The following is a 21,603-nucleotide window of genomic DNA, read 5'->3' as shown; positions in this document are numbered from 1 at the left end:
AATATGGCAGCACACGATAAAACTGATAAAAATTAGTGCCTGAGGCCACCGCGGGGATCTTCACGATCTTTTGGAATTTGTGATCCATTCAAATTAATTCAAACGGCTTCAGAACGTGTTGAATTGATTCTCTTGATGGCCATGGACAGCCACTCATCCCAAGGGGTGCAGGTCCCTTCCACTGCAAGCATGGAGGCCATCGCACAAAATATAGAAATTTTATCTGAAAAGACACTAAGAGATATCGCCAAGGGCCCATTGATCAAGTTTACCCTGACGTGTGATGATCAGGAGTGAGTTGCTGTTTCAATTTTACTGCTATGGTTTTCTATGAATACTGACTTCAGCAAGGCAAGTAAATCGAGTATGGCAGTCGCTGAGCAAGACACTATCATCGCCGTCTCTTGATCACCTGCATACAACCGCTGCATGCAATGCGGCATCTGCCTTCCTGGATGCAGCTGCCAAATCTCCAATTAAAGAGACCAAGCAACTTGCTTTGTCGCCAGAAGTATGGCTCGCTGTCTTTAACGTTTTCATGACTAGATATGAGGACGTGAGGCCCAAGCCATTAAAGCAGCTATTGGCCTCTCTCACAACCATCTTGGTCAAGCACTACAAGGGAGAAACCAGAATCATGGTACAAAATGCCGTTCTGCAGTCAATTCTGCCATGCATCATTCTGGGTGAACCACGCTCTCGGTTAAAGGGTTCTCTCGTTTGCCTGGAGATGTTTATCCGAAAGGGTGCCATCTCTCCTTCTGAGTTGATTCCCTTGGTTAGAAGCTGGCTTGTGAAATCTCGGGATCAATGGGTCCCATTCTTTAAGAAGGACCAAGATGCGATCTATCCCGGCGTGTCCGATCCCACAATTATGTCAAGCGAGCCATCGGAGGAAGTGGCAGGAAGAATACTTGTGCTCGGTCTCTTGACCCAAACTAACAACCGTGGCATGGCTGGAACATCAGGTAATATCCTGGCTGCTTTCCTGCAAAAGCTAAAGGCAGAAAGTCCCGAGAAGCAAATGTCGGGAATTTGGATTCATCCTGCGAGACATATGCTGCTGCAAAACCTAGACTCCGTGGAAGTCCTCTCGATCCAAATTATGGAACCCATTTTCAACAGTGACCCAGCTGGCTTCCTGCCTTTCGTTGAAACTCTCCCTTTGCGCAGTCTGATTGCTGGTGATATGACTGAGGGATCACAGTCAGAATATATGCTTCTATTTGTCTCTCTGCAGGTGGGAAAGAAGGTTAATTTGGTGCATGACGACTGTAAGTTTAATTTGAACTCTTTTTAGAATTTCAAAGCATCTAACCATTCTAGATGACTCCTCAAAAAAGGCCAGCTCTAACAATTTGGTCTTGAAGAGTGAGGTTATCGGAAATTTCTTGCTTCACCGAGATCCGACTATCCGAGTGGCAGCCTTGTCACTACTCATTACAGCATTTTCAACATCGAAGCCATTCACGAAGGCTGCCACCAGTGCCATTCTAAGAGGCCTCCCATCTATGCATGCGGACTCTGACGCCTTTAGTCGAGGAGAGATCATGAGTCTTACCCGAAAGTTTATTATACGTTTGAAAAGTGGCATCTTGCTGGAAGAGGGAGCTTCGGCAACACCAAAGACGAAAGTTGGCAATGGCCCTACTACTTCGCCAGAGAGTGATTCTGAGACGAAGAAGTTTTTAGGCGACTATGTTGACTTTATTCAGAGTGATCTTTGTGTCACCGCATCCTACCCTCGTCATATCACCGCATTGAAGGCCCTAAAGCTACTGCTAGAGTCTGGCCTTGACGGACGAACAACCCCCAATCTTATTAAATCCGAAGTCCAGACCCGGTGGAATATCCACTTGGAAGTATTTGACTCTCGTCTTCTCCGATTGCTGGTAGATCTTCTTTTGGATCCGTTCGAGGAAGTTCGACAAACATCTCTCTTGATCATCAATCTGTTTCCTTCCGATATTCTCATCGGGGGTCTTTCGGATGGTGCGAGTCCAGTGGGCATGCGCCTGACGGATGCTCTTACTAGAGCGGAATCCCTTGCAAGCAAGACAAGCCGCGCAGACCATGCGGACACAGTTGCCCGTCTGTACCATATCTTTTTCTCCGCGGCTCCGTCGCAGGCTGCATCTGAGACTACCAATGATTGGTGGGCAACCAAATACTCAGTTGTCGACACTATCCTGAGTCGACTTGAAGAACGCCTTTCTTCTCCCAAGGGATTGTTCAACTCCGCTATGCAACAGGCTCCCCTTCACGGATACATGTCTGGGCTTCGTTACATCATTCTCGTTCCCGACTTTTACTCTCACATTTCGGTGGAGTCCAACCCTTCTACCTGGAAGTCTATTCATGACAGAATTGTTTCGATCTGCGATAGTGTCTGGCAAGAGGTGAAGCCTGTACTCTGCATTGATTCCCCAGAAGGCCATTCCGATCAGCCCCTGGAAGACTTTGAAGTCGGACCAAAAGATATTCTCTCCTACTCCTGGAGATCCTTGCGAGAATCGAGTCTCTTGTTACATGCCACTATGACCAACATAACGTATGGGCCGGCGGGCGATCAGGGTCTTCAGCGAGCCGACTTTGAGAATGTAGGCCGGGTCAGCTTCACTCAGCTGGCTGAACTTCGCCACAGGGGTGCTTTCTCTACCGTGTCCACGACATTCGCCACTTGCTGTCAGCGATGCACTGACTCCAAGGATGCATCCATTCAGGAGCTCCCAGTTCTTTGGTATCAAGAAGCCAAATCCACCATTTTTGAGTCCGCTGCAAAGCTCACTCGACGATCCGCTGGCTTGCCTGCCTTGGTAACTGGCGTTCTTTGCTCCAGCCCTGGAACACCATCCTTCAAGCAGGCATTTAATGAGCTCTACGAGATTTCGCGTCTTCCGGTGGATTATGATAAGGATCAACAGTATTTGAGACTGCCGCAAGTTCACGCAATGAACTGCTTGAAGGACATCTTCGTCAACAACAAGCTTGGGCCCCATACCGAGGCATTCATCATGCCAGCACTCACTCTTTCTGCTGAGAGAATTGGCTCCCCAATGTAAGTGCCTTTCTTGAAACAATGGTCATTTATGTCAGCTAACAGATTTCAGTTGGAATCTTCGCAACTCCGGACTGATGCTGTTCCGCGCTTTGTTGGTTCGGATGTGTCGCTTTGTGCTCGGCACAGGAGCTGGTTTTGGTGGTATATCTGGTTCTGAGCCTGGTTCTAAAATCTCTTTCCCCAAATACCCGGGATTGCTTGAACTGTTGTCCAGTCTTCTTGCACCAATCGCAGGAACCACCGTTGAGGGAACCGACATTGTGACTGAGCGCATTTTCCCTGCCCTGGAATTAATTGGAGAGAAAGTTCCAACATTTGATGATGACGATACCATGCTGCGTGGGCTGGTTCTTGAGCATTTCAAGAGTCCCGTTTGGGCTATCAGAGAGCATGCAGCTCGTGTCTACGCATCATTGCTAACTCGCACCAACATTCTCAAGGATTCATGCGATCTGGTTGATCTTCTGAAGGGCGAGATTACAGAGAACTATCTTCATGGAACAGTGCTCTGTATTCAGTATTCACTTCGCCGCTTTGCAGCCAGTACCGACGTGTTTTGGACCTCCCAGCTGGATGAACTGCTGGCCACTATTCGCCATGTTTTGGCTACAGTCTTCCCATTGGCCAAGTCTCCGTTCGTTGCCACAGCACTGGTCGAGATTTTGAATGACACTTTGGAGCGTGGTGTCAAGACAGATGTTGAAGAGCACATCGTGTCCTTTATCACCAGTGTGTTCGAAGAACATGATCTTAATGGAATACTAAGTGACGTCTTCGACGCCTCGCAAAGAGGTTGGAATTTGCATAGTGGCACTCGAGCTTCATCTCTTTTTAGGAGAGCTCTTACCTGGTGCAAGATATTGAACTCTTTTGCTTCTCATGATTGGAGTTCAATTTCATCTTTCTTCAATGGGGTCGCGGCCTTCGATGCCGATGCTGCCAATTGGATCATTGAAAGACTTCAAGAAACACTTGGGGAGAAAGAAATATACCACAAGCCTTTGGCTGATCTTTATGCCTCAGTCATTTTTGGTGACTACACATCCGACGTGAAAACAGTCGCTGCCTCAAGCTTGGCCTCTATCCTCGAACACTTGTTGAGCTCTCAAGTGAAGTCTATCCCAGATCTAGCACTCCCTTGTGATAACCTGATGCAAAGTTTCAGACCTGATCTGGCCATTGAAGAATGGAACCGTCAGGCTACCGATGCGGAACTTCGCTTACAAGGCTGCCTCCTCGCCATCGAAGTCATTTCAAGTGGAGATCAAAACATGTCTGCATTCAAGTCCACCCTCCATAGCTGGGCTATCAAATTGCGCTCAGCTCTCAGCGAAGAAACCGTAAGTCACGCTCAATCATTCGAAGATAAAATGGTCTAACATGGTAACCTAGGAATTCACAACCCGGTATGCCGCTGTGATGTCTATCCAAAGCTTTTCGCTTGGCCTCCGTCCGACTGGTAGCTCACCTCGGGTTGACGGTCCTCTACTGGACATCTACTTGATTCTGTATGACATGCTGAACGATGACGACGAAGAACTTCGAGATATCGCTGCATCAACTGCATCATGGGTGCTGTCGTATTCTTCCGTTTCGCCCCGTACTGCAGTGGCTCTTGGACCGTTGAATGCCAGCTCGCTTCTTGCCACATTCATTACTGATCACTACTCCGATTCCCCACAGTTGGCCAGACGAGTCATCCGATACCTCACGGGTCAAAATCAGCGTATCAGCGGCTCTGATGAGCAAGCCCAGCTGGTGTCAGTGGCAGATCTTGTTGCTGAGTATTGCCAAGAGAGCACTGTCTTGTTTGTGGAGGAGAAACAGAATCTTTTTATTGACGATGTGAGAGAGATTGACGTATGGTCCAAAGCACTTCTTCATCTTCACAAGGGCGCCTATCCTGAGACTCTGGTTCGCCAATTTTCGAACTGGGTATCTGAAGGTCTGGAGTACCTCTCAAAGCGTGTCAGTCAAGAAGCTGGTCAGGACGGACTTCTTGGTTGGGTTTCGAAGCCCGAATCATTTACTCTGGGCGTCCGCATTATTAGTATTTCCGCTGCACTCGCATCTGATGGGTTCACAGCTCCACAATATCTGGATGTCAATCCTAGTACATTGAAGCAGCAGCTCCAAAAGCTGCTTGATGCTGGCCGAGGTGCCTCGGTGCATGATGACTGGCTTTCAAGGATCACGTCTGGGGTGAAGTCCAACGTTTAAATATCAGATTCGGTATAGACAAAAGCACTTTTATTATTTCGAACCGTTTAATTTTTGCCCATATTTCTAGATCAATATCTCTGCGACCCTTTTGTCTTTCAATGTTGCATCAGTTCATATCCTCACGGTTAAAAATACTTTCCCACGAATTTCATCACCAACCTTGTGACTTTCTCATCCTCTTGATCCGCATTTCCATTTTCTTTCTCCTAAAACCTTTTCGCCCTCCAGAAACTTCAAGTCAAGTGTTCATCATTGAAATCAACCCCACACCCTGGTTTGTACCCTCTTGCGTGATTCGACGGTAACTTCACAACTGTGCTTCATTCCATTGTCTACAATGAAGGGAAACATCCTCGTCACAGTTTTGATCTGTGTTTTTTTCGTCGTGATATTCCTTGGATTCCTGAGCTACTGCTGGTACGCGCGCCATGTTAAAGTTGGTGTCCTGTTTAGCAAAGCGATGGCACCAGGGCAAAGGAGAGTCGGCCGGGATCTTCGGCGTCAAAGATACCGTGGTCAACGGGATATTGAACAACAAGCGCCCCTCCAAGTTCCTCGATACACCAGCAGAGGGTGGTCACGAGCACGAACTCGAAGTCGACCTCGTGAGGGACCCCGTAACCCAGATTACCTGATTGTCGAAGAGGCACGGCCAGGCGAACGTCCGAGAGTCACTCGCTACTCTCCAGGGCGGGTAGCCATGTCCTTCGATTACAACGGCGAGGGAAGGAATCAATATCGAAGCAACCGCCGCTTGCAAAGTGAACTAGAATACCGGAACAGGAACGATATTCTCAGACCCCCAGAAGGCGTTATAACCAAGGAATCCATCCATAAATGGGCCTCCAAAACTCATCCAAATGGATCCGGGTGGGAAGCTGTATCCCATGGTCAGAAAGGAGAGCACCATGCCAGTCGTCATGACGAAAAAGCAGAAAGTCACAAAAAGGAATCAAACTGGGGTCACGGCAACGAAGGTGATCATAAAGAAAAGGCCGGAAGTCACAAAAAGGCTTCCAGCTGGGGTAATGGCAACAATGACAATCAGCCCAAGGGCTCAATCCACAGCCCGAAAAAAGCCGCCTCAAAAGGCAGCAAGGCAGTTTCCACGAAATGGACCCAAGTAAGCAAGAAAGTGAGTCACCAACAAAGAGGAAATGAGGATCACACAATTAATAGAAAATCCAAGAACAGTGACTGGGGCAACTCCAAGAAGAGTGATCACAACAACGAAAACACCAAGAAGGATAACCAGGGAAATGACCCAGACACCTGGGTAAGCGAAGATCATTCAAAAGTGCGAATTGGGATAAAGGAATTGACAATCGCAGGGTTAATATGGAACCTGAGAGCAAAGATCACTGCTCACACAATGACATTGGTGCAACGTGGAATGCTCAACTTGCTAGCAAAGAGGAAACTTCGAAGACAAGACCAAGGCCTTCAATAGGAAAACATAGGAAAGCACATGGTGGCCTCAGAAATTGGTTTGTTAGCAAAAGTTTTATCGATAACTATCGCTGAACGACAATTTACCGGTTCCCGGGGTCTGAAGAAGAGGTGGACACTATTGTCAATAGAGTGATAGAGTGGAGACATGTTTACTCCTAGCCAGTTCTGTTGCATTAACATAATCCGCATGGTTATTTGCTTCAAAGTCTCGTATGCTTTGACTAATCATATAATCATAATGGTAACAAGGCCTACCTAGAGCTCCTCATATTAGCGAATTTGCAAATTCGCCAGCAATTTATTTTTAAATATCACTTTCTCTTCGAATATCGGTTTTAGCAACTCTTACCCACAGCTCAGTAGTCCCGTCTTTGAAGGCTTCTCAGTACTCTTCTCGACAAGCTAAATAGGCCAGTAGGCCTACCACTAATGTCTGAAGTAACTAGAAATAGTATGAACTTGAATAATTTAGGCTGAGAGAGGCTCTTCGTGTGCCCAATCGTCATTGATTGCCCAATAAAAATCGATAGTACCAGCATATCTTGGCAATGGCTCCTCGCACAAGATCCATTGTCTCCTAGATTCGACTCTGTAGGGCGCGAAGGTCATCGGAACGCGATATCAAGTAGGTCATTCTGAAAATTCCACAGTAAGAAGACTGAGGTAGATTGTTGCAATTTCTTATCAACTTTAGAGCACTCTGGTGCTTACAAAGCTTGATCTTCCTTTCCCCTTCGTACGGTAAGCTGTTGTCGGTAAAAATCAAATGGGTATAGTGGAAGATAATAAAGTTTCTGCGATTAAGAGAAACTGATATTGAAAGGTGATAGGGCATTCTTCCGCATGGACTATCAAAATTTACATCTGTGCCAATTTGGAATGTGCCTTAGCATGCCGTCACTGTCCAATTCTGCCTTTTTCAGGTGAGAGGCAATTTTGTGCAGCTTCTTTTACGAAAGTTGTAGACAGGAACAAAGTACAATAATGCCCAGCCATAGACATTGAAGACGATGGCTAAAGCGTATTCTATTGATGACCTCCGGGTCAATTTCATCCCGTGGATGGAGCTTTAGGCATGCCTGACAGTACATCCAACGGCGAGAACTGAAGGATGACCATGATCCTTCTGGAGATTGGAGCATGCTGAGAAAATGACTTCGGGTCTCGACAAATATCAAACGATCAATATCCCCATTGGATTTTGGATGTTGAAACATGCGCTCTTTGAAGATATCCCTGAACCGCTGGTAGAATCTCTTGCAGCTGAGGGCTAAACAGTCCTGCCAGATTTGGGGAAGGGGCGAGAAAAATGATATCCAACAGCTCTCCTGGTAGATACACAATCTGCAGTCTTCTTTTCCTGAACAAAGAGAACTTCAGCAATGCTCGCCTTTGTACCTTCCCTATCATGTTTAAAAGGCGAACGTTCTGAGTTGAGGGTGCTTTCGCAAGTGACCTGATTGCTTGCACAAAGATGGGTTGTGAAAAGTGGTTAGAATCGATTACATTATAGTTTTGAAACGTCCACGCCATACTGGCCGCTGTAGTATCAAGTCCGAGACAAGATACGGATCAAGATTGAGTTTATCTCCGATCTAGCTTGGTACCCACCTTCCAAAAGAAGGCACCTAGGCAAACTACGTGAGCCCAACAAATCTAATATACAGCATATAGCCTTAGGTCAGATAATTGCTTTAGTTACCCAGTTCGTTTTGTTTTGGTACTCCAAAGTTGAAATCTGGGTCTGGTTATCTGATTAGGTGGACTTGAAAGCAAGTTTAGTGACAGTGCGCATTCCAACTCAAAAACGGAATTTTCAAATTCATGGATATTCCAATGCAATGATCAAGCGCTTCATGGCGAGACCAAATTCAAATTCCATCTGATATACAGAGATACATGCAGCATGAACAGGTCTGTACATATGCTTGTTCCTCTCTGGTCGCTATGATTAGCCGTAGTCGGTGACGTTGTGCCCCCGCAGATCCCCAGGCACACAGCTTCCCAACCTCCACCACTCCGCAGAGGCTCGTTTTGCTTGATCTCTCTAGATTCAGAATGTGGGACGATGAGGACAATAACCCCTATGGGGCATTTGACCAGCATGAGGCTCATCTTTCAGACTCGTTGCATTCCGCTGCGCTCTCCCCTCGTAAGTCCCACCTCTCCCCCGGTTCACAGCATGTCTCTGACCCTCGGTAGCCATTTACGAGCATGATTCGACTCCGCCCTCCAGCCGAGATTCCAACCTGGATCCCCCAGACTATATCACTCATCCTGAGGATCTCAGCGATCCCGAGGAAGCCGCCTATGGCGCAGCAAGCGAACAATACCCACGGAAGAATGTTTACGACAGCCGGATTGAGCAGATTCTCTACGAAAACCCCGAAATGCCCATCCTAATCACCGATGCCGGCAAGAATCACGAAGGTGGAGGCAGCTTTATTGTTTATACTATCCGAACCGCGGTAGGTTTTGAAGCTTTGCTAGCTGGATATGCGGCTGAAGGCTGACACCGTCTATTTAGGACCTGGAAGTGCGCCGACGATACTCTGAGTTTGCGTCGCTACGACAGACCCTCGTGAATCTCCATCCCACTCTTATTGTGCCACCCATCCCCGAAAAGCATAGCATGGCCGACTATGCCGCCAAGCCTACCAAAGCGAAAGAAGACACCGCCATTATTGAGCTGCGGAAACGTATGCTAGGCGTCTTTCTAAACCGATGTCGCCGCATGAAGGAGGTTCGGGAGGATGGAGTCTGGTGGCGTTTTCTAGACCCGAACGTCAGCTGGGTAAGTATCAGATATCTACTTGGGCGGACAGTGCTGATTTGAGATAGAGCGAGGTTTTACAATCGCACCCCGCCTCATCAGTCCCGAAGAATAACCTCAAGGCGCCTCCTCTTGATCCAGCACACCCAAGCCAAGCGCACAGCTATCTCCCAGTCCCGTCGTCTTCTGCGAAACTTAAGTCCGGTGGAGTGTCGGGAGCTTCAGGGTCCCCTACATCTCCAAGAGACAGCACAGAAGGCCCCCCTCCGCCGATCCCGGGTCCGGAAATTCTTGGACGCTTCCCACCAGAGACAAGAAAACTAAGTGAACAGGAGTTGGATCCATACTTTGTGAACTTCGAAGCTTCCACCCGTGAACTGGAACTACTCCTGCAAGGAAACATTGAGAGGGTGAACCGCCGAACCCTGTCCCACCTATCAACGTTATCCGCCGACCTGATGGAACTTGGCGCTCGTTATAATGGATTTTCCCTTTCTGAGCAGTCTCCAACCGTAGCCGCCGCAATCGAGCGCATTGGCCAAGCGGCAGACACATCTTACATTGCAACTGAGGAATTGTCTACTGCACTCAGTGCAAGCTTTGCTGAGCCCATGCGGGAAAGCGCACAATTTGCCAGCGTGGTGCGGAGTGTATTACGATACCGGGTTTTGAAGCGAGTACAAGAAGATATGACCCGCGACGAGCTGGCGAAGAAGAAGACTCTGTTGGATTCCCTTGAGCGTAGCGAGCTGGAGGCAAAGCGGATTGAACAGTATCTTAGCCGCACAGACTCTCAATCCCGCACTAAGCAACGTTCCTTGTCTACTTCCTCTACTGTGAGCAGTGAGGGCGACAATGTTGCGAATGCGTCTCCTGATTCTGAGTTTCCTCCTACTCACGGGGAATCGCTCGGATCACCTTCCGCATCCCAGACCGGAAGCAGGAAGCCAGAGCCATCGCCTTCTTCTCCCCCAGCACACCGCAAGACCTCCAGTGGGTCATTTGTCACAAACAAAATCTTTGGTCGCATCAGTCACGCTATTCACGGCTTTGCAGACGTAGATCCCGAGCGAACTCGACGGGATCAGATCGGAAAGACCAAGGAGAGTCTCATTCAGGTATGTGGGCCGAGAGTGGCGAAGTTAATGTACTCAATAGAGTTCTAACAATATCCACAGCTGGAGCAAGCGTTGGAGGTATCAGAGAAGGATGTGAAAGACGCTAGTGCAGGGGTAATGCAGGATCTGCGACGTTTCCAGAAGGATAAAGAAGGTGATCTTCGGCGTTACATGGTATGCACCTCTCTTCTCCACTCCCTGCAGACAGCTAACCGTTCCGTTTAGGTCGCATATGCGCGCTGTCACTTGGATTGGGCTCGCAAGAACCTCGAGACCTGGACAGAAGCTAACGATGAAGTCAACAAGATCGTTGCGCGTTAGACTTCTACCCTCGAGTTCTACTCCCAATCCTTCCGGCGTCGATGGTGTTCGGTTCTATCATGTTTGGCGGAAAGCATTTGATATAATCCTCCTTTTCCAGACTAGCGATCATGTTTTTGCCCGATTAAATTCACCAACCGTGGCTTACATATGCTCTATCTTGTCCTTCTCTTGTAGTCCTGGCCTCCTTTTCCTCGGGGTTTCCTAACGCGACCGTAAACGACAACGCCTTTGTCTTACCCGGGTTCATTTGTTACAACCCTGTAACCCCATATTGACCACGAACACAAATATTGCAACGATGTCTTAGGACCCATCGAAGGGCTTCCCTATTTCCAAGTCAAAATTCAATGTGTTCGTCGTCTATCACGGCAGTCCCTGGCTAAGAACCATGGGTCCTTGGGACGGGAATGGGCAAGGGCGTTTCCTGACATTCTTTAAGTGGAGCCACCAAGGTCCACTCCCGTTGGTCAGTTATCTCCTAAGTGGATGATAGACAGGGCATCGATCAGCGCAGACCTCAGACAAAGACTGATGCCTTCCAATCCCTTGCAGCGTGTCAACCGGTTTATACCCAGCCATGAGACAACCTGAATGTCAGACAGAATTCAATTTCTACGCAATCAACCCGCACAAAGACATCATGCATAATTAATTCAGCGATCGCTGTAGCCTATCCCGCGCTAACAAATCAATTGAGCGACATATCCTTCCGTGTTCATCGGCCTAAGTAGCAAATTGCTTCAAACTTAGCTCCTGCGGAGCTTCCAGGTTTCTCCGCATTCCGTGCCTTGCAGTGCATACCCACAGGTGGAACCTGATATTGGGTGGACCGGGTTGCATCCCTCACGGCGAGCCCCTCGGACAGGTCCCCGCATCGCGAAATCCACCCTACCGAGGTGGCACGCCGTGCGTCGCGACTGAAAACGATGAGTGCCTAGATCCATGGCGGGCAAGATGATCGTCAGGAGTGGCCACTTATCACGGCCGGCAAAGCCGCCTGGAGAGGTCGAGAATTTCCAACAGGGGTGGTCTTTGCGGTCTCTTTGGCATCTATCAATTCCTCGACGTTGGATCAAGATGTTGATTTTGGTAGGTTTGGTTTGTTTCTTCTCGCTTGCACTTGGTCTGGGCTTGAACCAGAATCAGGTTCGCGATCTTGGGCAGGATAGTGGCTTTCAGGATGATGATGTTTCCCATTTCCCTCCGCCCAGACAGACGGGTCAGAAAACTCATGATCCGACTATTCTGAAGGTTGGGGATGAGTTCTATCTGTACAATGTTGGTGAACATATCTATATCCATACCGCGCCTTCCATGGCCGGTCCATGGAAGCATGTTGGCAGTGTGCTGGATGCCAACAGTGTCATCCCCAAGGGTGATCGTGCTGTTCCTTGGGCGCCGACGGTTATCGAATTTGAAGGTGTATACTATTGTTATTACAGCGTGAGCAAAGCTGGCTGCCGTGACAGTGCTGTCGGGGTGGCAACATCCAATTCCCCTGGACCTGGCAAATGGCATGACCATGGCGCTGTTGTTCAGACTGGAACGGGCAATGGATCTGATGTGTCGCCATACACTATCTCAAACGCCATCGATCCTAGTGCACTGGTCCTGCCCAATGGTGAAGCTTACCTTACGTTTGGAAGCTACTGGACTGGTATCTACCAAGTTCCTCTTGGCAAAGACATGCTCTCACCTAAGAGTACGACTCAGCCCGATGCTCGTCATCTCGCCTACGAGCCCAACACCCTAAGCAGCCCCAACCGCAATGCCAACTCACTATGCGGTGACCCAACTGGGCCCCACGCCATTGAAGGAGCATTCATTTCCTACCGCGATGGGTATTATTATCTCTGGTTCAGCCATGGAAACTGCTGCAATTTGCATGCGAACAATCTTCCTGCCGCCGGCAAAGAGTAGGTCTTTCCACACCACTCTAGCTCATTCTATACTAATCCTCTCATAGATATAGCATTCGCGTCGGACGGTCCCAGAATCCCCGTGGACCTTTCGTCGACAAGAGCGGCAAGGACCTGGTTGACGGTGGCGGCACCGTCATCTACGGCTCTAATGGCGAAACCTATGCTCCGGGCGGCCAAGGGGTCCTACAAAACGGCGGGACCGACTTTCTCTACTACCATTACCGTGAGTACAATGGCCTTATTCACACGCACATTGCCATTCTAACACCGACACAGAAAATAAAACAATTGGCGTGGCATTTGCAGTAAGTCATCCCGGCACGCTTGTGGATCTCGATTAGTACCCGCCAATGTCGATCCTCCTTCATTCCCCTTCCCTTCCCTTTCCACGCCCAATCCCATCCACTCCACTATTGCAAATCTGACATAGCTCCAGGATGCCCTCCTTGGCTTCAGCCCACTAGAATACGTCAACGGATGGCCCGTTGCACAGCCATAATCAAACGTCACTCATTTTACCTGATTCTTCAACTCCACCCGCCACATAATCGATTCATAATCCGATGAGGTCAATCTCGCCTCTCTTTCCTTCTTCGCCGTCGAATCATTTGGAATGCCAATCCCGCCGCTCTTTATCTCATATAGACTTTCGGCTTGTCTCTCATTACATGCGCTTGCGCACTGATCGTCCGATCCGAGATCGACTGATATACATACTGGGGAGATTACATGTTTCGCTCTCAGCAAATACTGTTTGTTTAAGGGTATATAATTTTCTACCTTTTAGACCTGGGGCGTTTTGATGTTTTTCGTTGTATATATTCTAAGGTTGGACTTGCATATAGAGGGTTGAGGGACTTGGTCTAGAATCGAAAATTCATACACGAAAGTCTTATTGAAGAGTTATGCATATTTATATTGGTACTCTATACGCATTGAGCATTGATTGGGTTTGAACCTTGTTGTCTATACAGTAGGTAGCCTGGCAGGAAGATAGATGCCAGGCTTGTTATGACAACCTTGGAAGCCCTGGAGGATATCTGAAAATCAGACTAGTAGAACTGAATTACTTCAGTTAAAGGATGTCAACTGTTGTGATTTATACTCAACTTCCAAGACATACATACATATGCGTATTTTCTTTGTTTCCTTGTCCAGGCCTTTCATAGATATATATAAACAGAATTCGCCAAGAAGCACGAGGAAGCCCACTAGGCCTGTGAACTAACATATTTAGTATGTGAGAAGGTGTTTGGTCATTAAGCGATAGGTAATAAGTTCTCATGTGTGGCCGTGACCTCCAAAACTATCTCTTAGCAATACTTTGCCAGAATGGTGGTGGTCTGATAATCCGCTCGCGACACTTATTAGTTGGATACTAGCTCAACGCCCATATCGAATTTTTTTGTTGTAGATCTACGGCGTTGAAGTCACTCGGGGTCACTCTCATAGTTCATAGAAGCAGGAAAGTAGGTACGGCCATGGAGGTTGTAGTTCAAGGTAGCGCTAGCGAAAGACTGTTCACACTGTGCGTCCCTTGAATGGCGCAAAGGGGTTCGGAATTGAATAGGAGGGTTCAATTGAACACCACAAAGCTGAATGAGCACTCTCCCTAATTAAATTCAAAGTGTCACAGTATTCAAGATTTGGAGAGTAATTGTATTGAGTACATACCCAAGTACCTACTTGCTCATGTTACTCTGTAGACTACGCTGGAATGTGAAGGTCATTTGAAGAGTGATACCCACTAAGCTACCTTTTCTTCTTTAAATCATGACTAATGAATCGCTATCTCGTATATTGACGGGCATTAAGCGTGACGCGATGTCCTTTAATACTTGAGATGGCATTTTGTCTGTATGCCAATGACTGCGCTACTTTGAACGCGGTTAGTGAGGGTACTCAACTAATCTGGCGATGTTCAATTAAAGGGCACCATAGACTACTAGAATAGCGTTACCAGTCTTAACATCAGTCAGATTACGAAATCTTGGGTCGACGGGAATACGAGTTCAAAAAGCTCGGCCAAGTTAGTGCGTATAAATTTTAAGTTCCAGTATCCACATCGCATGTACGGTAGCTATATGGGGCAAGGTCAACCTTATCTTGTCGTCTTAGATGTCCTAAAAAGGTTCCCTACTCCGTACACACGCAAAAACCCCGAGGTTTCCGAACCATGAGAATTCGAATCCATTTGTGACCTTATTCACGAAATCTCACCTAGCAAGTTGATATAATTGACCCTTTCACCTTCAAAGATGAATTTCCGGACCGAGAAAAATTGTCCGCCTCCTTACACGTCTCGTCGGCTAGAACGCCAAAATACTCCAATGGACGCTGGCCAAGCCGTTTATGCATTTAACAACGCTATCGATACATAACCATGTCTACGGTGCTCGGTCATGCTATTCTTAGCTTCGCAAAACATTGCCATGAATTACAAATTGAATGACGAATTAGGGAGTCTGACCGAGACTGGGCTTCCACGTTGTCGGCCCCCAATTGACCCACTCCGCGTGGGCCTAGAGGCGTCCACTGCAGGACTTGAGACAAGTTTACGTAATGGCGCGGAAATGTGAGTTGATTCTCCGCGGGCAAGCAAATACACGATGGCCTTGGAAATGAAGCATTGCAGGCCGGACATTAGATTGAAGAGATGGAAGGAGGAGTTAATCGGTGGAAAAGCCGAACCTTGGAAGCGGATCAATTATGAAGCGGCTCAATTACAAAGCGGTTCAATTATAAAGCGGTTCAATTTCGGATCAATTTGAAGGAGCTCAATCACGAAGCGGCTCAATCAGGGGTCGTGATATCAAAAATTTGGCAGCGAAGTTGCAGTCTCTAGATACCACTTGTTTTCCCGTTAAACTCATCTTACGAAGACTTTGTCCCGAGACCAATCCTCCGGTGAGAATGATGTCAAGCTTGACAATAAAGATCTTGTTGGTATTGCTAGATATGCAAGAGCTCTGACTGTCCAATCTATGAAAAATTTGGCATCACAAGGCGGGAGAATTAGCACGCCATGTATCACTAGCATCGCTGGGTGCAAACGCAATTTTTTATTCAGTCTCTCACGGACCAACTTCATTTGGCGGATCATAGGCACTTGATACAAACCCTTCTTGGAACAGGGAAACCAGGGATCCGTGCAACAAGTATCTCCAATCAAGTGGAGCAACAACGTGGGAGAATCCATGCATTTAATTTATCCCAGCTGCCAGCCGTAACTGCCGGCATATGCAGAGTGGACCTTCTCGTGTCTCAGAAACAAGAACATCCCTGCGACAGGCACCAGCCGCGATGCTTTGCTATCAATCTGATTTCAATTCATGGAAATCTGACCCAATACATTGAGCGACAAAAGCATTTTCCATGGGGATCTAATGAAGGAAGTGGAGGAATGGGAATCTGACAATATCAAACAGTATCTGAGATAAATTATTTATATGTACATGCAGGGGTATCTAGACTTTTATGAATGTGCTTTACTGTCTCCAACCACACTTCTTGGGAAATGACGTGGCCCATCTTGTGAGCGACTATCATGCGAACGGTCATTCAAAGATCCCTCATCCCCATCTGACCTTTGATCCATCTGCGTGAGTGGATACTCGATATCCACGTCGTGTATCCGGTCGAACGTGTTATTCTTGCTCAAGATGGGCTTTGGACCCGATGCTGGCTGCGTAGAGTATCCAGCTTTGGCACTGGCAAACAAAGTCGGAAACACAGCCTTGACGATAGGTCGAAGCATAGGTGCACACGAGTTTCCAATAGCGAGAGCCGGCTCGGTAACACTCCAGAATGCAGCCCAGATCATAGAGTAGGGAAGGTCATTGAAGTCGACGGTCGTGAGGACACGGATGCGGATGATTGTGATAGATGAGATACTGTGACCCATCATATTAGTGCGTGGGAGTTGAAAGGGGGGATGGTCAGACTTACAATGCACCCAGACCAAAGATTCCATACAAGGCCATCTTTGTTCCAATCGACATTTGCAACTTCCAGATAAAACGGATGGGCAATGCCATGATCATCACGTCCGTGAGAAGATTGAACGCGCCGATGGTTGAGAAAGCCACATTTTGACTGGCACAGTGACCTGGCACGTCGCTCCAATTCTTCTTGAAAGGCGTGCAAATCAGGAAAATTTGGAGCACACTACCAAGCCAGTATGCCGCTGCACATCCCATACACACCCAGGTAAGGATACGAAACTCCCTCGTAACGAAGATGCGAAGGTAGAAGAACAGGTAGCTGAACTTCGCCAAGACCATCGCGTTATAATAAACGATTTGATAGATCATCAGCATCTTAGCGATCAGGGTGATATTCGCTAGTGGAAGAACCCCAACATGATGCCGCATCCCGATGCGAGCGTAGTGGAATTGCATTGCAAGCATACCATATGTGTGTAGCATGGCCGCAACACAGAATACATCATCCCACCAGATCTTGCTTCGTCTCAAACGTCGGGAGTAAAACCGCAAAACCACAAATAAGGTGGCACCGGCGACCAAGACAGTGTTGGCAATAAGCTGGTCCCGGACGATGGGGTGGGTGAACACATTGTAATACTGCATTGTGCCAGCCCTGTACTAGGAAGTGACCCTCCAAAAGTACCCACCGAGGAGATAGAAGTAAAAGCCGGGGATGTGCAATAACTTAAATTAAAGCTGTCATATCGGCAGGAGAAAATCTTTTAATCTTGCCGAAGCTAAAATTTGACAGGGGCATGTCAGAAACAATGGCAGGAAAAGCAGCGATCGGCAGGAGGCAATAGGCTTGGTTGGTTGGCGGGCCGTTACACAGCGGGCCGAAGGATTCGCCCGATGGATTTGAGGGCTGAATCCTATGTTTCTTATTGGTGCGGGCTATAGGCTCACTTCCACCTTGCCTTAGTTCCCACACTAACAACCCACTACTGGAGGAACTAGTCTTGTTGAGGGTACAACGGACGCGAATCGCCGAAACGTCTTCGGGGGGTATCCGGGCTTTTCATCCTTGTGCCGTGCCCCTCATAAGCGGTGTCATTTTTCCCTCCCCCCTGAATCTCGCCCCCAGATCAAAAATGGATGAAGAATACGACTACATCATCATTGGTGCAGGCATTGGTGGTCTGGTCCTGGCGAATCGGCTGAGTGAAGATGCTGATGTCAAGGTCCTGGTCATTGAAGCCGGCCCAAATCATATCGGCGATCCGTTTATTGACACACCTGGACTTTTGTCCACGCTATATGGAAACCCCGATTATGACTGGGACTACATGAGTGTCCCGCAGGTAGGGCCAATGGCCTCCACACCTCGTATCAATGCTGACAATGCAAGGTTCATGCGAATAACCGCCAAATTGGACAACCCCGCGGCCGCGTCGTTGGCGGCTCCTCCGCTTTGAACTTCTCTGTGGTCATGTACCCCACCGCATCGAATTTCCAGGCCTGGGAGGCATTGGGAAATGCTGGTTGGGGTGCAGAGAACATGGCTCCCTACCTTCGGAAATTCCACACCTACTCCTCGCCAAGCGAGGCCACCGCAGAGCTCCTGGGTACATCTCGGTATATGAGTGTGGAGAAGCAAGGAACCAGCGGACCGATCCCTATCTCTCTGCCTGACGTATTTGGCCCGTTCAACAAGGCTTGGGACGAGACATTTGCTGAGCTGGGCTGGCAAACGGATGCCGACCCCATTGAGGGTCGGAAGCTGGGTGCTTTCACATCCCCTCTGACGGTGGATGCTGAGAAGGGAAAACGAGGTTACGCGGCGGCATACTATTCCCCCGAAGTGGCCGCACGACCAAACCTGACACTCATGGCGGAGACCATGGTGCAGAAGATCGCCCTCGCCGAAGAAGATGGGGAGGTAGTCGCAAAGGGTGTGCATGTCGAGACTTGGAAGGGTAAATTCCAGATCAAGGCTAAGAAAGAAGTCATCGTCTGCGGAGGCAGTTTGAATAGTCCTCAGGTTCTCGAGCTGTCTGGTATCGGCAACGCAGAACTTCTTCGCAAGCACAACATCCCTGTCGTGATTGATAACCCTGCCGTTGGAGAGAACCTTCAAGACCACGCCCTTACGACTATTAACTTCGAGATTGCCGATGGCCAGATCTCGGGAGATATAATGCGTGATCCCGCTGTGGTCGAGTCATTGATCAAGCTCTATGAGCAGACACACGCAGGTCCGCTGGCTGGTATGCCTATCAGCATGGCTTATCTTCCCCTCGTGGATGGCAAAGGTGTCGTCCCCAGAGAGGAAGCCGAGAAGCTCCTCTCTAAGTACCTTGATCAGGACGATATTCCTGCCAACCTGCGCGCGCAGTATGCTCACCTCCGCAAAATTATTCTTGACCCCCAGGACGCATCACAACATTTCCTTTTCCTTCCTTCACAGCTTCACATGAACCCGGGCAAGACTACTCTCTCTGATGTGCTGGAGAAGAAATTACCCGAGAACTATGTCTCCATCATGCTGCTGCACAACCACCCCTTCTCGCGTGGATCGGTCCATATCGCGTCCGCAAGCAGTGATGATAAGCCAGTCTATGATCCGAACCTTCTTTCCCACCCACTAGATATCGAGCTTATGGCTCGGCAGATGCAGTATGTGGACCAAATCTCCACAACAGGACCTTTTGCTGCCCTTCTTAAGCCTGGCATGCGCGAACCAGAAAACACAAAGAATTTGAGTGATCTGGAGCACGTGAAGGAGGTCGTGAAGGAGCGTCTATACACTTGTTTCCATCCCGCAGGTTCTTGTGCCATGTTGCCGAAGGAGCTTGGCGGTGTTGTTGACTCTAATCTGAAGGTATACGGCACAAAGAATTTGAGAGTTGTCGATGCCAGTATCTTCCCTCTTGAAACAAGCGGAAATATTCAAGCGACTGTTTACGCTGTTGCGGAGAGGGCAGCTGATTTGATCAAGGGTCAGTGTTAGTGTTCTACTTGGATAATTCGAGTCGAGAGGACCATGGGCTATATTCCCGTTGAAGTAAATAAGTAGTATATATATGTTATATCTCTAAATAGCTGTATGAATCGATTTTTAACGAACCTTTCCAGAGGTGACAGAACAAAGAGAAAACACGGTTCATAACGCTAAGAGATATTGATAACCATCATAGCAAGTCTTCAAATCACGTCCTTTTCAATTCCGAGGTTAGACCCATAATTCACTGCTTCTCCCCAGACTACACATACCCTTTACATGTTCCTTCTTCCCCTGCTTCTTTTGAAATAAATCTGTTATTCATCACAGTGAATCACAATCATTTTTTGCCAATACAGCGGGGTATCATCCATGCTATTGGGGTATCACAAGTTTTTCCAGGGTCCCTGACGTAATATTTTGAAGGCACAATGAAATCCTGATCAATGATCCTGACTGGATAATATCGTATAGTCACGTCTCCACTTCAATGTCTAATAATGTATAATCTAATCCCCGGGTGCCAAAAAACACCAAAAATACAAAGAAGAAAGCAGAAACAGGAAAACAAGAGACTAAAGGTACACATCAACACAAGCCAATAAGAAAGCAATATACGTATACTTCATCCATGGACCTCAAACCTCTGTTTCATCCTCGTCCATTGGCTCGGTTGTCTCAAGTTCACCATGGCCATCAGAACCAGAACCTTCATCGGTCTCCACGCCAGGAAACAACTCGAGGGACTGTTCCCATCCCGCCAACATCGCATTCTGCCGAGTCACGATATCCACATCCCCCTGCCTGGCAAACGTGTTGAAATACATAAAGCGTTGGCGCCTGGGCATCGATGGATCGGCATCTGGCTCTGATTCGTCTACATCCTGCGTGAGGAAGAAGTTGCCTGGTTCATGTCCACCATAGCCATATCCATAATCCACGGGGGAAACGTCCATTATATTTGTACTAGCAGTTGGGATTGTAACATAGCGTGAGGCGGGACCTGAACCTCGGGCAGGGCCTCCGCGTGCAGCAGGGCCTGGGATCAAAGCAGGGCCGTGGTGTGAAGGTAGGCCAGGACGCAAGGCTAAAACAGGACGGCATGGTGGACTTGGAAGGGACGGATGGACTGGAGAGTGCGGCGACACTCGGCGAGAACGTCCACGTAACAGTCTTCTTCCTCTTGGTGGATCAGGTAACAGGTCTGCAGCCGGAGCAACGGGGTGATGCTCATCGTGTCTTCGGAGCCGATTCGACAACGAATGCGGATGTCCTGTCATCGACATTTCCTCATCCGACGTCACAGCTACCGACTCATCCAGCTCTTCAGCCCTCGAAGGACGTAAGACCGCAGCAGCTTGTGCTATCGGAACGGCTTTGTTCTGACGTCGAGTGCGGGATGCCAATGGGTACTCATTGTGGATGGACATGTCATCGGAGGTGATGGCGATAGACTCTAGGTCATCTGTATACGATGGGCGCAAGCCGGACGCGGCTTCTGCGATGCAAATATCAGTGTTCTGGCGGCGGAGACGGGTGGACAAAGGATTCTCGTTGGTGAAAGACATGTCATCTGAGGTGATGGCGACGTCTTTTGAGTGCACATCATCATCCGGTTTGAATGGTCGGTTTATAAGGGGGAGGTTTGAGGAACCGGGCTCCTGGGACATGGTGAGAGCAAATAAATATCAAGACAGAAATACTTCTAAGATGTTTGGAATGGACAGTGTGAAGGATTTGTATTACGGAACACGATTCTAAGTCGTAACGTCCGAGAAACCAGGCGCACCTTCCTTTCCTGCT

At 48.3% G+C, this 21,603-nt stretch overlaps 7 protein-coding genes across 7 annotated transcripts; 5 read left to right on the top strand and 2 right to left on the bottom strand.

Moving 5' to 3' along the window:
• Window positions 1-189: 189 nt before the first annotated feature.
• N7503_001852 (Armadillo-like helical) lies at window positions 190-5,281 on the top strand (the record flags this gene model as incomplete). Its single annotated transcript, XM_057061399.1, has 5 exons — window positions 190-293; window positions 352-1,274; window positions 1,327-3,058; window positions 3,111-4,401; window positions 4,454-5,281. The coding sequence occupies 5 exons, from the start codon at window positions 190-192 to the stop codon at window positions 5,279-5,281; spliced, it is 4,878 nt and encodes a 1,625-aa protein (XP_056925361.1).
• Window positions 5,282-5,621: 340 nt separating this feature from the next.
• N7503_001851 (uncharacterized protein) lies at window positions 5,622-6,734 on the top strand (the record flags this gene model as incomplete). The annotated part of the gene is made up of 1 exon (XM_057061398.1): window positions 5,622-6,734. One exon carries the CDS (start codon window positions 5,622-5,624, stop codon window positions 6,732-6,734), a length of 1,113 nt encoding a protein of 370 aa, XP_056925360.1.
• Window positions 6,735-8,786: 2,052 nt separating this feature from the next.
• On the top strand, window positions 8,787-11,104 carry N7503_001850 (PX and BAR domain-containing protein). The gene is made up of 6 exons (XM_057061397.1): window positions 8,787-8,888; window positions 8,939-9,204; window positions 9,264-9,530; window positions 9,578-10,627; window positions 10,688-10,801; window positions 10,853-11,104. The coding sequence occupies exons 1-6, from the start codon at window positions 8,795-8,797 to the stop codon at window positions 10,946-10,948; spliced, it is 1,887 nt and encodes a 628-aa protein (XP_056925359.1). The 5' UTR covers window positions 8,787-8,794; the 3' UTR covers window positions 10,949-11,104.
• Window positions 11,105-11,893: 789 nt separating this feature from the next.
• Window positions 11,894-13,372, top strand: N7503_001849 (putative endo-arabinanase; the record flags this gene model as incomplete). Its single annotated transcript, XM_057061396.1, has 4 exons — window positions 11,894-12,867; window positions 12,918-13,096; window positions 13,150-13,178; window positions 13,310-13,372. 4 exons carry the CDS (start codon window positions 11,894-11,896, stop codon window positions 13,370-13,372), a joined length of 1,245 nt encoding a protein of 414 aa, XP_056925358.1.
• A 2,976-nt stretch (window positions 13,373-16,348) lies between these two features.
• On the bottom strand, window positions 16,349-17,462 carry N7503_001848 (uncharacterized protein; the record flags this gene model as incomplete). The annotated part of the gene is made up of 2 exons (XM_057061395.1): window positions 16,349-16,766; window positions 16,822-17,462. 2 exons carry the CDS (start codon window positions 17,460-17,462, stop codon window positions 16,349-16,351), a joined length of 1,059 nt encoding a protein of 352 aa, XP_056925357.1.
• Window positions 17,463-17,950: 488 nt separating this feature from the next.
• On the top strand, window positions 17,951-19,809 carry N7503_001847 (GMC family oxidoreductase; the record flags this gene model as incomplete). Its single annotated transcript, XM_057061394.1, has 2 exons — window positions 17,951-18,160; window positions 18,208-19,809. 2 exons carry the CDS (start codon window positions 17,951-17,953, stop codon window positions 19,807-19,809), a joined length of 1,812 nt encoding a protein of 603 aa, XP_056925356.1.
• A 629-nt stretch (window positions 19,810-20,438) lies between these two features.
• Window positions 20,439-21,470, bottom strand: N7503_001846 (uncharacterized protein; the record flags this gene model as incomplete). Its single annotated transcript, XM_057061393.1, has 1 exon — window positions 20,439-21,470. The coding sequence occupies one exon, from the start codon at window positions 21,468-21,470 to the stop codon at window positions 20,439-20,441; it is 1,032 nt and encodes a 343-aa protein (XP_056925355.1).
• Between the last annotated feature and the right edge of the window lie 133 nt (window positions 21,471-21,603).

Source organism: Penicillium pulvis, assembly GCF_028828015.1.
Source record: "Penicillium pulvis strain IBT 33274 chromosome Unknown contig_12_segment0_segment0, whole genome shotgun sequence".
Taxonomy (NCBI): domain Eukaryota; kingdom Fungi; phylum Ascomycota; class Eurotiomycetes; order Eurotiales; family Aspergillaceae; genus Penicillium; species Penicillium pulvis.
Note: the sequence above shows the minus strand (reverse complement) of the source record. Positions and strands in the feature narration are given on the sequence as shown.